Source organism: Protopterus annectens, chromosome 15.part0 (assembly GCF_019279795.1).
Source record: "Protopterus annectens isolate FY-2018-M chromosome 15.part0, PAN1.0, whole genome shotgun sequence".
Taxonomy (NCBI): Eukaryota; Metazoa; Chordata; order Ceratodontiformes; family Protopteridae; genus Protopterus; species Protopterus annectens.
In genome coordinates, this window is record NC_056749.1 from 20,819,925 (window position 1) to 20,837,354 (window position 17,430).

At 42.0% G+C, this 17,430-nt stretch overlaps 1 protein-coding gene across 3 annotated transcripts in view; it reads right to left on the bottom strand.

The window, feature by feature from the left end:
* Positions 1 to 17,430, bottom strand: part of RFX1 (regulatory factor X1) — a 1,726,663-nt gene that overhangs the window by 101,006 nt on the left and 1,608,227 nt on the right. For all 3 annotated transcript variants that reach the window (XM_044057089.1, XM_044057092.1, XM_044057093.1), the window contains exon 19: positions 7,605 to 7,758. In XM_044057089.1, coding sequence (XP_043913024.1) covers positions 7,605 to 7,758 — 154 coding nt within the window. The remainder of the gene's footprint in view (positions 1 to 7,604; positions 7,759 to 17,430) is intronic.

A 17,430-nucleotide genomic window follows, 5' to 3' on the forward strand; every position in this document is an offset into this window, starting at 1 on the left:
CAACATCTTTTATTAGGTCCCTACTTAAGAAACTGAAACCCACCACCCTTTCAGCAGACCTACTACCCGCAGAGTATCTCCAAAAATCCGCTGATAAAATAGCATATCCCATTTCAATATTAATAAGTAGAGCTATTCTCAAAGCTTATATCCCCTCCATCTGGAAAATCTCCCAAATTATTCCTCTCTATAAAGGGGGAAATTCCACTGAACTCTCAAATTATAGGCCTATAGCCATCCTGTCACCTTTGCCTAAAATAATGGAAAAATGTATCCATAAGCAATTTCTAGCCTATCTTAATCAGAACAATCTCGTAGCCCCCTCCCACACAGATTTAGACCTCGCCATAGTACGACCCCAGCCCTTCTCTTCTTCTCTCACAAAATAAATCAAAACCGTAATAACAAGAAGCGCTCGTCAGCCCTCTTCCTAGACCTATCCAAGGCATCTGACATGCTAAACCACCAGCGACTCTTAGAGACACTAAAATCACTCTCCATAGATAACCTAGCAATTAGCTGGTTTCATTCTTACTAAGTGGCAGACAACAAGCTGTACTATGGAAAGATAACCTATCTTCCCTTTTACCAAACACGCTTGGAGTCCTCCAGGCATCTATATTAGGTCCCCTCCTATTCTCCAGCTTCATTAATGACCTGCACAAAGTCATCCCAGACGAAACGGGTATTCACTATGCAGATGACTCCACCCTAATCTGCTCTGCCACCTCCCCCACAGACTTACAATCTTTATCCCAAATCACTTTCAACAAAGTAGAGAACTGGTCGCCGTCTACTATTAAACCCAAATAAAACCAAACTGTTACTCTTCACCCCCACTCGCAAGGTGCCCCTACCACCTCTCACCATAACATCTAACAATGGTACCATAATTTCCCCAGAACGTTGTACTAAACTACTGGGAGTAATCATCAACAATAACCTTAAGTTTGATGCTCACGTCGACAAAATTATTGAAACAGTTAATAAGAAACTAGGCTCTTTATACAAGAATAAACTATTCCTAACCCCATCTGTTAGGACTGTGATTGCCCGTACACATCTGCTATCGGCCCTTCTTTATGCCTCACCCATCTTTGTAAACCTAAGCAAATCTGACCTCAATAAATTTACTAGCTACTACAATAATATTGCCAGATTTGCCACAGGATCAGCTTATAGAACCTATCACTGTCAAAACTTTAAATCACTAGACTGGCTAGAACTACCCTACCAACTTCAGTATAACCAACTTATAGTTGTTCACAAAATTCTCTACCAACCAGACAGTACACCCATACTGAAAAATATTATCACCCCCTACAGTAACCTAAAAGCTCTACGTTCTTCCAACAGAATGCTAGTACAAACTGTTAAAGCCAACAATTCAGCTGGTGAATCATTATTCTCCAACTCTGCCAGTAAAATCTGGAACTTACTTCCTGCAGAACTTACTACAGTTCCCTCCTTAACCCAATTCAAAATATCGCTTAAGAAACACCTAAAAATGCATTGGCTTTGTCCCTGTACAAACCCTGACTAAGCCCCACTCAAACATCAACTATAGATGAAAACCTTATTACAGGAAAGAAACTCTGATTCTTTATTTAGAAAACAGAGTATATGTCTCTCACCTACTGGAAAGTATTAAAGTAAGGAAGATATCTTGTCTCAACCATGTATGTTCACCACTATAAATGTATGTGATTTCCAATCAGTTGTAAACTCTATTTCCTATTCAGTTAATAATTTCCAACTATTTCCTGTGTGTATTTTAGAAAATCTTGAACATGTGTGTATATATTGTTGAACAAATGTCCATTTTGCAATAATTCACCATATTTATACCTGTTATGTATGTCTGGAGCTTTTCTCCCCAGGCCTCCGCTGAAAATGGACCGATATCCAGTCGGACTTTCCTGCTTAATAAATATAAAATAAAATAAATAAAAAAAAATAAATTTTTACAGCTCCATAATAGCAGTTTTGGTGGAATGTAAATATATGCCAACATAATCCTCCTCCCCTGCCAATGGTCCCTTACTACTAGAAATCTTCCATTATTGTCTTTTTCGCCTTCTATCACTATTGGAGTGATTCTAGCAATTAGCATTATTGCTCCCCCTTTTTTTTGTCCCTAATATTCTGATGAATGTCCATCCTGGAATCTTTTCTTTGTCAAATTCATATGTTCATTTCTATCCAAATGGGTTTCCTACAACATTGCTATTTGCACCCTACATTTCTTAACATAATTCAATACTCTTTGCATTGTCTACACTTCTAAGACCATTTATATATTCAATATGGACACGCTAGCCATTATGATAGAAAGCTATTACTCCCACCTATTACACATGATGATTCTTTTGAACGTGTATTTCCAACTTTGGACTTACATGCACACACTAATGCTTGGCAGGCTGATCTTTTAAGCAGCTGCTTCTTATCTTTATTTGAACTGTGTGAGATTTTTCAAGACTTTTTGCTTAAATGAAAACACTCAAAAAGCTAAGTAAATTTTCAGTGCCTCATCCCCTTTAACTTAGAATAAACACAAAAAAGTATGCACATTTTTAACAAATGAAGTTTACCCCTCCAGACAGTAGCAGTTGCCCCAAATTGATGGCTGCACCTACAGGCACTACACCTAATCTTAAATTAAGGTTATCCATGCTAAAACACATGTTACTGCTGCATTTCCTCTTACATTGACTGCTACCTGTTCTTCTGTTATCTATATTCCCCTCCCAGATGTGAAAAATGGCTTGCATGCTTTCAGCATCTTTTAGCTCTGAAAACGTATACTGGATACATCTGAATAAAATTAACTACACTCTGCATGGTTCTACTTAATGCAATACTGCTAAGGAGGCTACTACTACTTATACACTTTCCACAGTTTCAAACTTTATTTTTCACTGAACTGCTTGCCACTGTACCTTTGAATGTTACATATCTCTCAGCAAAAAGTGCTCTGACCTCTCAAGATTAATTGATTGCACCTAAAGACAGATTGTCTCCAAATAAAACCAGTAAGTAATGAGAGAAAAAAAAATCAGCTAACAACACTGCAGATGCAGGAAGGTTTCTTTGTAAATTTCAATCAGAACCTAATGTACCTATTTCCCCTGGCCTACAACTCACATATGCAGACTTCCTATCTTCCAGAGAGAGCAACTGCTACTTGGAAAAATAAAAAAAACAAGCTAATAACTTTGCAGATGCAAGAAATCTACCATTTCACATGCTTTTATCATTTTGTCTTACTTTCAAGTCTACAGTTTAAACCAAGGAATACAGTTAGATATACACTCTTGTAAAAATAAGGGAAAATATTACCTTAATTCTACATATATCAATTACAATTTGACATCCTACCCCCACCCCAGTAGCGCAAGATCACATTATAACTTCATCTTGCTTCTAGCCAGCCTTTCATATCTTGTTACAGTGCAAAGCATGTCCATCTTTCAACCAAAACAGTACTTGCTTGCTTTAACATATTTAACATACACAGCAGTCACTTAGTGAGACTCCCCTCACCTGACACTTAAAATAAACCTGAGTGCATACTAAGCAAAACTGCTTAATATATATAATGCAGTTTACATCATGAATTTTTATACAAATATTAATAAGAACAAAAGCTGTTTTGCTTACAGTTACTTCTTCATTTCCTCAGTGGCACAGCAGATAGTGTTGTTACCTCACAGCAAGAGGTTTCCAGGTTCGATTCTTGACTAAGGTGCCTTCTGTGTGGAGTCGGCATGTCCTCTCTATGTTCACGTGGGTTTCTTCCTGGTGCTCTAGTTTCTTCCCACATTCCAAAGACATGCAGTAGGTGGATTGGGCACTCTAAACTGGTCATAGGTGTGATTGTGTTGCAAGTGTGCAATGTGGATGAACTACCATGACAGGCTTAGCCATTTGGCAGTGTAAACCTTGGTTCTAGATGACTGTCACTGTTGAACTCACATCTTGACCCCATGTGCAAAAATGGGAAAAGGACTGTGGATGGATGGATGGATTTCTTTATTCCCTTCAGTGTCCTTCTAAACATTAAGAACATAAAGTGGGGTATATGCTTTACACTTTCATCTACACGTTTAACAAACTCAATAAAATTCCGGTCTTTCCCAACCACATTTTCTCGCAAAGCCGTATTTCACTTGTCAATTCCTATATCCAGTGGGACTGATGTTTTACAGTCTTCCATTTATTCACTAATTTCATTGTTGATTGTCTTCCTCCTGATCATCTCCATTTCCCATCACCAACCTCTGGTTCAAGTCAAAGGTACTCCTGATTCTTCTAGTCAGTGCCTTTGCTTTTTTTTTTTTCATGATTCAAGCATTTTCCTTTAGAACAATGGAAATGTTTTCAAATGCAAAGTCACTGTATGGGCTTTGTTGTTAGAAGAATGAGAAGCAGAGCCCTGTCCTGATTGCTGGCTCACTCCTTGTTTGATAAACTTTTCTATTTCCTCCTTAGCCTGTTCTGCATCGAAATCTGTCCTTGATCTTACACACACACACACACACACACACACACACACACACACACACACACACACACACACACACACACACAGACTCTCTCTATCTGTATATATAATGGGTCTAACTTGTCTCAACAAGATTACATTTCATTGAATTTTACTTACCTGACTGCATTCTCTGAAACTTCACTAAACCGAAAGCACGGACTACCGAAATCCTTTCCCTGTGACAGGAACCACTTGGCCTGCACAGGAAAAAAGCTAAACGGGCCAAAACTAAACCTGCCAAAGTGGGGGGCTTCAACCCCCCCCCACCTCCCCCTACTTAAATATACCAACTCCAAGATCGCACTACACTGAAAAAACAGCAAAGTTCACCATGGTGGCCAAATGGTTCCTTTCACAGGGAAAAAATTTCGGCAGTCCATGCTTTCAGTTTAGTGAAGTTTTGGAGAAGTGGAGTTGGGTAAGTAAAATTCAATGAAATGTAATTTTGTTGATACAAGGTAGATCCATATATTTGTATCTATTTATCTAATCTATCTAAATTATATATATATATATATATGTGTATTCTGAAGATAGTTGAATACAGCACCTTAAATCTCACATCTTCCTCTCGATATTTCCTGATTGCTAGAAAAAATTTGCATCTCTTCTGCTTGGTATACAGTAAATAATCATTTTGCACAAATGCTTGCTTGTGTTGAATGTTTAATACTTTTCCTTTCTGCCACAGTTTTGTCAGGATCAACTTTTTCTGCTTGTAGGATTGTATCTTTGTTAATATAAGCTGCTTTCTTATAGACATATTTGAAGCATACACACAATGTGCCTTTTCAGTTAACAAATCCAGTCCTGGTGCTTAACTGTACGTTTATAAAATGAATACAGTCTGTTCCTCCCACTTTCCCTGGTACAGCAGAATTTTTCTAATTTTATCATTTCATCTACATAGCTAGTTTAAGCTTCTATTTTTTCCAACCTTTTATTATCTGAGTTGACGATATTCATTCAATGTTCCACTTACTGTAAAACAGACATCTGATGTACTTTTCTCTTCTAAATTACTGGAAGCCCTCTTCTGTACCAAAGCTGAAACTTGAACTGCTTTTTGTTGAGCAGCTGCAGGATTCTTTCCAGCAAGAGATTTCTCTTCTCCTTTTCTAGTTCTTTTTCTCTCTCAGGTTTTCCAAATTTCTTATTTTTTGCCATCCAGGCTGTGTAATTAGCCACTGACTGAATTTTACCTACACTGACAGTTTCAATGTCAGTTTCTGTTTTCATACTGGCAGAGCAGAAATCAATCTGCTGATCGGTGCTCAGCCCTCTTGAAAGGCCCACAGAACTGTGATTCTAAAGAACTGAAACTTTAAAAAGAGGTCCCACTACATGAGTTTACAGTAGCTCAGGTGGATGTAAAAGAACCCATGGCACTTATCACAGAGTAGGGAATTTCCCCCTTTCCCCTAATCAGTATGAAGAGCATCTCGGGTCTCACCTCAAAATAGGTCACTGGCCAAATGAGACTAAACCGATGAAGTATAAATAAATAAAAATAATTATTCTAACAGGGTACGTTATGATTTCAATGGGCTAGTCTGCCAGTGTATAACCCACGGTAGTGGTGCAGCGGTAGCGTTGTCACCTCACAGCAAGACATGGTCGCGTTCGATTCTTAGCTAGAGTGTCTTCTGTGTGGAGGCATGCGTGAACAGGTGTGCCTTCGTTGAAGGTTGTGCATCAGGGCTGGTAACTCGGCACGTAAAAATCCATTACCAAACATTAGCGGACCGGAGTTCCGCTGTGGCGACCCCTAACTGGGATAAGCCGAAAGATACAACAACAAAAAAGTCTGCCAGTGTATAGCACCTCCTAAGCAAATACAGAAATTAAAGTTAAAGCATTAAGGATACAAAATGTAAAAAAAAAATCAAGGATACTGTTGTCTTCTGAGCTCCTTGGTACATTTGCATCTTTAACAGTAGCTGCCCTTAAGCTGCTCTCAAGAATAACTGTACCGTTCTTAACTGGATGTTATTCTGCACAGGTTTTACAATATTATTCTGATGTGTTCTAACTGAACTTTTTGCTCATCCACCAAAATGCCCAACTGTTGCGCCTCCTTTTCACATCCATATGTTCCTGAATATCTACCAGAGCACTCCATGGTGAATGTCTGTGTGTGCCACCTGAGAGAAGCATCTTCACAGCATCTCCCAGGTCAGACACAGCCGTGACATTATAATTAGCATTTTATCAGTACAAAGGCACTTCTTCCAAAACACTTTCAGTAGGCAGAGATCAGAAAGTATATATCCAAAAAAAAAATATATATCAACCGAACTCTATTAATATGGAATAACGACTGATTTTTTTACATTTTTTTTTTATTCTTACTTCCTGCCGACCTCTCTAAAATCATCAGTTTCATTTGTTCTTAAGGTGAAAGCCAATCAGGGGACACCACCATCCAGGCAAACATTAGAATTTTCTGGCCGATGGCCCAATTCCCAGGTCACAAGTGAATGATATGCATACTCACTTGTGCAAGGGTCTACTATACATTTGTCTCTAAACAGTGGCATGCACACCCCACCTCCCATACAGTGACTATACACTGTAGCTTGGAACAGTCAAGTGCATATTCCAGCCCTGTATGCTGCATCCTGTTCTCCTGCTCTGGTCATCATTGCAAAGGACCAGACACCCCCCCCCAACTGCTCACTCTTTCCCTCCCTCATATGATCTTACAGTGCTTGGGCTGCTAACTACAGCTGGGTCATACGGGGAATAATCAGAACTTTACTCATGTACAGCACAAAGCTAAAGGAATAATGACAGTTTAATAAAGTCGATAAAAATTGCGCTCCCTGGCATGCAGGTAACAGACTGGATAAGTACACTCACAATCTCTCAGCTAAATTGGGTCTCCATAACATGGCAAATATAAGCAGACTCCTTCCTTCATAAATAAATAAATGTTTTATTTTTGTGGCTATCTGAACTAACATCTAGGATGGCTCTTCTCCAATGACATAAAACACATACTACTATTTCTTCAAATGTTGGAGGTACATACTGTCAAAAAGCAGTGCCTTACCTCACCCATCACTGCAATTGGAGTCTCGCCTTTTGCCTGCGCCACTCGGTGTTCTATAAGGTAATACATGTATTCATCATACAGTAATCGGATCAGGTGAAAAGAGCCAAAACTTGCAGCACTTCTGAGAGTCAGATCCCGTATCACCATGGAACTGCAAAAGAAAGTATAGCATCAGGGGATTTAATGGAAGTACATAGTTATGTCAGCTATTAAAGTATAGCATCAGGGGATTTAATGGAAGTACATAGTTATGTCAGCTATTAAAGTATAGCATCAGGGGATTTAATGGAAGTACATAGTTATGTCAGCTATTAAAGTATAGCATCAGGGGATTTAATGGAAGTACATAGTTATGTCAGCTATTAAAGTATAGCATCAGGGGATTTAATGGAAGTACATAGTTATGTCAGCTATTAAAGCAAAAACCTCAAAAGAGTCACAGAGAGCAGCTGTGAGTGACAACATGCTTCTAATGTCTGAAAACCATTCGTAAGTACTACATCTCCAACAAAAGTGAAAATTTGAATCAAAATATCATGAAGTAAACCCAAAAGGATATCCGAGCTGCAAAATGTGAGTCCTGCCACTACTGAAAGGTAGGGCACAAAGGGCAGACTGCCCCTCCCCTCTCTCTTATCCATGAATGCTATGCTCATAACACAAGCTTCAAAATGTCAGTCCTACCACTACTGAAGGGTAGGGCACAAAGGACAGACTGCCCTCCCCTCTCTCTTGTCCATGAAGGATATGCTCATAACACAAGCTTCAAAATGTCAGTCCTACCACTACTGAAAGGTATTGGCACAAATGGTAGACTGCCCCTCCCCTCTCTCTTATCCATGAAGGATATGCTCATAACATGAGCTGCAAAATGTCAGTCCTACCACTACTGAAAGGTATGGCACAAAGGTCAGACTGCCCCTCCCCTCTCTCTTATCCATGAAGGATATGCTCATAACACAAGCTGCAAAATGTCAGTCCTACCACTACTGAAAGGTATGGCACAAAGGTCAGACTGCCCCTCCCCTCTCTCTTATCCATGAATGCTATGCTCATAACACAAGCTTCAAAATGTCAGTCCTACCACTACTGAAGGGTAGGGCACAAAGGGCAGACTGCCCCTCCCCTCTCTCTTGTCCATGAAGGATATGCTCATAACACAAGCTTCAAAATGTCAGTCCTACCACTACTGAAAGGTATTGGCACAAATGGTAGACTGCCCCTCCCCTCTCTCTTATCCATGAAGGATATGCTCATAACATGAGCTGCAAAATGTCAGTCCTACCACTACTGAAGGGTAGGGCACAAAGGGCAGACTGCCCCTCCCCTCTCTCTTATCCATGAAGGATATGCTCATAACACAAGCTGCAAAATGTCAGTCCTACCACTACTGAAAGGTATGGCACAAAGGGTAGACTGCCCCTCCGCACTCTCTTATCCACGTACGCGCACACACGTTTATTCACATATACTTATTTACACACACACACACACACACACACACACACACACACACACACACACACACACACACACACACACACACACACACACACATACACACACACACACACACACATTAATACAAACAGCAGCAGTAAAACATACAGTGTCAAAGTAGAACTATCAGACTCTGCCCTCCTACAACTGAACCCTGCTGCAGACAAAAGGCTAATCCCATCATAACATCATGTAAAGGGACACAGATGATACAAAGGTTGTAAGGTTCAAGTAGATGCTTATCCAAATCAGGCAACACGGTCTGTTATCCTTCTGTTAGGTAGCTTCTGCAGTAAAATGCTAATACATCATACTATACTGGCGGGAGCACCAGGACTACCATAAAATAATGATCCCTTTAAGAAAAAATAGGGGGACTAAAAGGTGAAACAGCAGTATGAAGAAAGAACAGGCCAATGCTCCATTGTCACACTAAGTCCTTCACACAGCACCATTACATAAAAGAACATGCCGATGTCCCACTGTTACACTAAGTCCATCACACAGCTCCATTACATAAAATAACACGCCAATGCCCCACTGTTACACTAAGTCCTTTCCACAGCTCCAGTGTATAAAAGAACATGCAGATGTCCCACTGTCACACTACGTCCTTCACACAGCTCCACTATATAAAAGAACACGCCGATGCCCCACTGTTACACCAAGTCCTTCACACAGCTCCATTATATAAAAGAACAAGTCGATGCCCCACTGTTACACTAAGTCCTTCACACAGCTGCATTATATAAAAGAACATGCTGATGCCCCGCTGTTACACTAAGTCCGTCACACAGCTACATTATATAAAAGAACACACCGATGCCCCACTGCTACACTAAGTCCTTCACACAGCTCCATTATATAAAAGAACAAGCTGATGCCCCACTGTTACACTAAGTCCTTCACACAGCACCATTATATAAAAGAACATGCCGATGCCCCACTATTACACTAGGTCTTTCACACACCTACATTATATAAAAGAACACACCGATGCCCCACTGCTACACTAAGTCCATCACACAGCTACATTATACAACAGACCATGCCGATGCCCCACTATTACACTAAGTCCGTCACACTGTGTTTTCTCCTGTCTACCTAATGAATCTGGGCATCTTGGGCAATGCAGTAATTGCCTCATGTACACAGACAACCCTCTCCTCCTACCACCCAACAGTACAACCTGTGAGAGATGCACTTATATAGCCAAACTGGAAGCAAAGCTCTCTTCACCCAAGACTGGACTAGACAGTCAAGAGGAGAAGGTAAACACTTGCACCACACCACACTCAGCACATAGTCCCTCAAAACTTACACCACCAAAACACACACATAGAAACACAAAACACACACCTACATTCGCGGAGGCTCTCAGTAAAAACCTGCCCAAGCAACAGGGACTTCCAAAGCAGAAACACAAGCAACCTCCACCCCCCCCAACACAACCCAAATGACACAAAGTCCACAAACTCAGTGTGCCACTCGACCACAGCCCATAAGGCATAACAACGTACCCAACACTCTAGTCACAGGTGACTCTATAGTCAGGCACACTGATGTTCCACTCACCAGGCTAAACAAGGAGAAAGTTACTGTCAGCTGCCTGTCGGGTGCCAGGATCCGCCACATAACGCATGCACTCAGGTCACTCCACAACAAGTACAAATATGACTCTATCGGACTGCGTGTGTCAGTCCTTCTCCTTACGTTTTTTGGGTAAATGAGCTGTCGGGAGCTCCGACGGCATTTTATAGCAGTAAATTTGCCCAAAATATTCCTCTGCAAACTCTGCCCGACGCCTAAGAGTGCGTCTATTGAAGGAAGCACAGGCTGTACAGGCCGAGACGTCGTGGTCTGGACCTAGGCAAGGTAAGCAGTAAGAGTGGAAATCCTTATGAGGTATTTGTTTCCCACATTTTAAACAATTATTAACTTTAACCGTTTGATCTGACATCGGCTGAGGCAAGAAAGAGTCCCCAACGGGGTACTTAGCTTTTTTGAAGACTTCGGTAGCTGAAATCACAGGAGCTGGCCGACCGGCACTTGCGAACTGCTTCTGCTTCGGGCACCGCGCGGCAAGAAAGACTGAGGAAGACGGCGTCGGCTGACTCTTTTATACCCCAGGCGCTCTGACGTCGGGGAAAAGGGCGACATCAGCCGACGCCGGACACAGACTTTGGAATCCGGCCGACCGAAGGGCTGCCTGAGGCAGGACAACCCATATGTAAGGACTGCAGATGCATCCTTGAAGGACATCAAGGAGAAAGTTACTGTCAGCTGCCTGTCGGGTGCCAGGATCCGCCACATAACGCATGCACTCAGGTCACTCCACAACAAGTACAAATATGACTCTGTCATTGTCCATGTTGGTGTGAATGACCTGAGACGTACCTCCCTGGACTACATGAAAAGGGACATGGAGGAGCTGTCCGATCTTGTAGCCCAGGCAGGTATGACCCTAGCCCTGAGTAGCATCCTGCCATCACCCAGAATGATACCACAGTACAAGGACAAAATGATTGACTTCAACAATTGGCTAAGCTTCTGGTGTCATTCTAAGGGGATCCAGTATCTGTCTGCCTGGGATGACATGATCGACAAGCCACGATGGTTTGCCAGAGATGGCCTGTACCTGTCGTCCCTGGGATTCCGGATACTGGCTAAAGCTCTAGCCACCCCTGTAGTGCCTTTTTTAGGCAAGGTTCAAATGACAAATTCACCACCCTAACAGGTACAGGCAAGAAGAATCTGAGGGTATTGCTACTCAATGCTAGAAGTCTAAACCTCAAAATGCACTCTCTCGAGGCACTCCTTAAAATGGAGAACATCGACATCTGTGCAGTGACAGAGACCTGGTTCAAGGCTCCAGAGAGTACCCCTGCATTACCAAGCTATAATTCATACCACACCTTTCGGCCACCTAACCTGGACCGAAACACTAAAGGCGGAGGCGTGTCCATATTCATTAAGGATATCCACACCTCCAGGCTAGTTGCTCAGCATAATGCATCCGAAATTATCCAAGTGCAACTAACTCTGGGCAAGACCGCAATCCAAATTGTAGCTTGCTACAGATCCCCCCACCATGCCCCAGGATTCCCACTCCTCATTTCTTAATACACTGGAAAATATTAGAGTACAACCTAACACCCTAATAATGGGCGATTTCAACTACCCTACCATTAACTGGGAAAACTACTCATGTACCAACTCTTGTGCTCAACGTTTTCTGGAATTCATAAATTCCAATGCCATGGATCAACTTATCCACACCCCCACCAGGGGCAGCAATAACCTAGACCTGGTTATTACCAACATGGGCAACTGGTGCTCCACACCAGAGGTCAATTCCTGGTTGGTCAGATCCGACCACAAGATAATCACCCTAGACATCCACGTCCCTCCCCCTCCCCCCATTAGGGAAACCACAGTAAAAAATTTCTCCAAAGCCAACTTCACACTTCTTAAGACAGAAGTGGCAAACTTCATGACACCCATGCTGACGGACAATAGAGGTATGACTGCTGAATCCTACACAAATGCACTTTATAAGCACTTACACGAGTGCATGGATCGTGCAATCCCTAACAGAACCAATATGCTATCCTCCAAAAAAAGGAAGCCAATCTGGTGTTCCCCTGCCATAAACAAACTCTACAACTGAAGAAAGAAACTGTTGCAAAAAAAGAGTAAAATCCCATGATTGGAGAAACTCCCTGGTCAGCCTCAGTAAGAAGCTGAGATCCCTCATAAAATCCTCCAAAGCTAGTTATGAAAACAAAATCGCCACTGACTCTAAAGACAACCACAAAGCATTCTATAGCTATGTCAAGAATCTCAATGGCAACACTCAGATCTGCTCTGAGTTACAGCACAATGGCACTAAATATACAGAACCAACTGATATTGCCAACATCCTGGCAGATAGGTTCAGTGCTAACTTTACCCCTTTGTCATCCCCTAAAAGGCCCATCTCTATACCAGAAGAATGCAAAGTTCCTGTAATCACGGCTGCACAGGTAAAAAACACACTATCCAAAGCCAAGAACACAGCATCCATGGGACCTGACGACATCCCAGGCTGTGTTCTACATGAACTACAGAACGAACTGGCACCCTACCTAAGTACCATGTTCAATCATAGCCTCAACTCAGGCTATGTGCCCAGTGAATGGCGCACAGCAACAGTTATCCCACTCCACAAAGGGGGAGCCACCACAGACCCCGGAAACTACTGCCCCATTAGCCTAATCAGCCTGGTCTACAAGGCTATGGAGCATATCATCATGGAACTTATAAACAATGACATTGGTAATCTCCAAACTCAGGACCCCACCCAGTTCGGGTTTGTAAAAGGCAGATCATGTCTCCTAAACTTGATAGACTTCTTTGAAGCAGTCACCAAAGCCGTAGATGAGGGTAAGGTGGTTCACACAGCCTATCTAGATCTCGCCAAGGCTTTCGACACCATCCCCCACACTGGAATTATAGATAAACTCACTAAACTAGGTATAAATCCCTATGTCACAAGATGGGTTGACAACTGGCTCACTGACAGAACCCACACTGTGAAAGTAACAGACTCCAAATCCAACTTCAGACCAGTGACAAGTGGAGTACCACAGGGTTCAGTCCTGGGTCCTCTCCTATTTGGTATCTACTTCTCTGAAGTACAGGCCAACACAGAAGGTCTTTGGCTAACAAAGTTTGCAGATGACTGCAAACTAGGAGCCATAATCAAAACTCCAAAAGATGTGGACATCCTACAAAAGGGCCTTGCTGAGACAGATGCCTGGTGTCAAAGCCATGGCCTCAAGCTCAATGCCAAAAAGTGCATTGTCATCCCTTTTGGTAAAAACTCAGTACCCATGAGCTACCACATAGGTGGTAGTCTACTTAACACCGAAAGTGTGATAAGAGACCTTGGGACACAGGTAGACAGTAGTCTCTCCTTTGATAATCACATCACCACAGTAGTCAGGAAATCCTTCTATGTGGCACACCTCATCACAAAAGGTTTCTCATCCATGAAAAAAGAGGTCATTGTTCCCCTCTACTCGTCACTCATTAGACCCATTATAGAGTACAATGCCCCTTTTGGTATGTACCTCACAAGACATCTACAACAACTGGAAAGGGCACAGAAATACCTCACAAAGGATTACCGGCCTCAAAGAGATGCCCTATGCAGACCGTCTCAAAAAACTGCAGCTTTACTCCGTTGCATATCGCCTACTCAGAGGCGATCTCTGCCTAACACACAAAGCTATGTCAAACCCAGAGCTTTTAGACATGCTCCACTTAAAGAAATCCCAATCCCTATGAGCTACATGCTCTCGGGACCTAAACCTCGTCACCACAATAAACAGAACATGCTGGAGGGATAGACTCCTGTCCCAGAGACTTCCCATACTCTGGAACAAACTACCTATCTATGTCAAACAGAGCTCGTCATTAGCACTTTTCAAGAAAAATTTTGATGATTGGATGGGAAATAGGAAATTCAACCTGGGGATCACTTCTGTGGCTCTGCTCGACAGTGGCACAGGAAAATCATTTTCTTGGGTGGCGAAAGCCAGGGTACATTTGGCTGGGCTTATATAGGCACTAGGGCCAATAGCCTAGTACCTACCTATGAACCTATGAACATAGCTCCATTATATAAAAGAACACGCCGATACCCCAATGTTACACTAAGTCCTTCACACAGCTCCAGTGTATAAAAGAACACACATATGCCCCACTGTTACACTAAGTCTGTCACATAGCTTTCCAGTGTATAAAAGAACATGCTGATGTCCCACTGTCACACTAAGTCCATCACACAGCTCCAGTGTATAAAAGAACACGCTGATGTCCCACTGTCACATAGCTACATTATATCTGCCTTCACACTTCTGTCTGGGTAAAACACTGCATTATGACTTCGAAATTGAGGAGGAGGCTCCAGCAGTCATGCCTGCGACAACCACCACAACAACTGACTTTGGGAAGATACTTAACAGTACCCCTTTGAGGTAGAGTCACCGTTACAACAGATTCTAATGTTTGTAATGCCTTCCACCTTCAGCTTCTTCCTGGTTAGCTTCTCATCATCGTTAGCTGAAAACGGAACTGTTGTACATGCCGGTAAATCACTAAGATGAAACAGTACCACTCGATGACTAAAGACGGAGTCTGAAGTGCCAGGACAGCTCGTTTTATTAATTACCTGACTTACTGCAATATAACAAGGTTTGTCAGCTATCTGGGAAAGGATTCCCTCTCATTCTTTGGAAATCTAGCTCCTGTTTAGCCATTCCAGAACTGTTGTTTAGTTATGCTGGTTCTGTGCCTGACTTCCATGGACTCTTGGTAGGTATGTACAGCACTCATACAAGGCCAGCATTATATAGTTTCTTTGGGTGTTCAAGCTGAAAAGGCTCTACAGGGATTACATCCGTGATACACACCGTACATCTAAATAACTGATAAGGCTTTAAACACAACATAAAACATGCAAACTTAAAGGAAAGTCCTAAATGAACATATACAATCCTCCAAGAGGATCAAGGAAAGGCACATTTATTGTTACACTGACCACTGCTCAAAGATCAACCTGAGTTTTTGATCTTTAGAAATTTGTTCAGTGTATTAACATCTGGAACAGGTCAACAGGGTCCATCATTTCCTGGGACCAGAAACAGCATCATGCAGAATCCAGTGCACGCTCATGACAGAATAACTTGGTTATTACACTGCAATGAATTATATTACATTTGCTTCATGGAAGAAAGACAAACCAGGCAGAATCCAATGCCCCCTTATCATAAGTACTTGGTTATTATTCTATATATACTATATTACATTGGCTTGATGGAATGAAGTATTAATAAGCCTACCTAGTCTGCCCTTTTAGGTGAATTTAACATCTTCCTCACTTCCATCCTTCCCTTCCCTTCCCTACCCTTTTCCACCTGTCTCATGCCTTTTTTGAGGTCCCTGTGGATTCCTTCTCAATCTCCATTCTTTTAGTCCATCCCACTGGCCTACAACTCCTTCTGTGAAAAAATACTATGAGATCTAGGGAGTCGTTAGCCCTTACAACGTGCTGTCTGTGCCCTCTCTTTTCACCTTTAACCTTCCTGTTTACAATGACTCCTTCACAACTCTCAGACAAAGGCTTGTGCACCAATACCTCCATCTCTTGTGCACCAATATTCCCATCTCTTCTGGTCTCAAGGTAGAAGAGCTTTATGCCCACTACCCTCCTTTTACTCTCTGTTCATTTCCCTCTGAATTCATTCCAGCAGCCTGAAGTCTTTTTCCTTACATGGCCTCCAGAACTGTAAAGACTACTCAAGCAATGATCTGACCAAGGTACTAAAAGGAGAAACACTATGCCCCTGCTTCCGGAATCTGTCTCCCTGAGGACAAAGAATGACATTCTGTTTGCTTGCCCCTGCTTCTGGAATCTACATCTCTGAGGACATTGCTGCTGCCATTTCCCACTCGCTCTGCTCCCAGCAGTCCATTCCAAGTGTTATCAGCACCGCCACATCCTTTTCCTGCACAGAAACCATCATCTCCACTCCTCTCAGGTGATACTTCACATAACAGTTGTTGTAGCCAAAGGTGTAACACTCCACAATGGCTTGCACTGACATTCTGCCCTCATGTTCATCCTTTATAAGCTGTTCATTATGTAACCCTCCATCATCTGCTGTTACATTCGTCTCTGTACCTTCAGTAAGGAGGGTGATCCTGCTCTTTATTCCCTAAGGTATGTCTGTGGCACACACACTAAAGTCTACTGACCCATAGCAGACTAACTCTGGCATTCTGCTAGTCATCTCCCAAACTCTGAACACTCTCTCACCAGAGACCCCTATGTTCTACTATTCAATCATGTAGCTATCTAGTCCCTCAGGCTCTTTTTATAAACAACTTTATTAAATTCACAATATGTAAATAATGACATGGGCACACATACAGTTGCACAAAAGAAAAAAAAAATCACTGTACCCATTTTTCATACATGCTTTCTTTTTAAACAATTGTCATTCACTGTAACATTAAATAAATTGCTGAAATCCCACCTTTCCTTTTACTCAATCTCCTGAACATTTCTGCACGTTTTCCCACAAATTCCATCTTTTCTATGCAACTTGCTCCTTCCATTTTCTAAATATCACACCTCAGATTCTTTTATCTCATTTACTATAGGTAATAATTCAGATATGGTTGATTTAGATCATGATTTCCATTGCTAACCATTGCTTTTTGGGCGGCCAACAGCAACAAACTTAGCAAGCCTTACTATATCTACGCAGTCCAG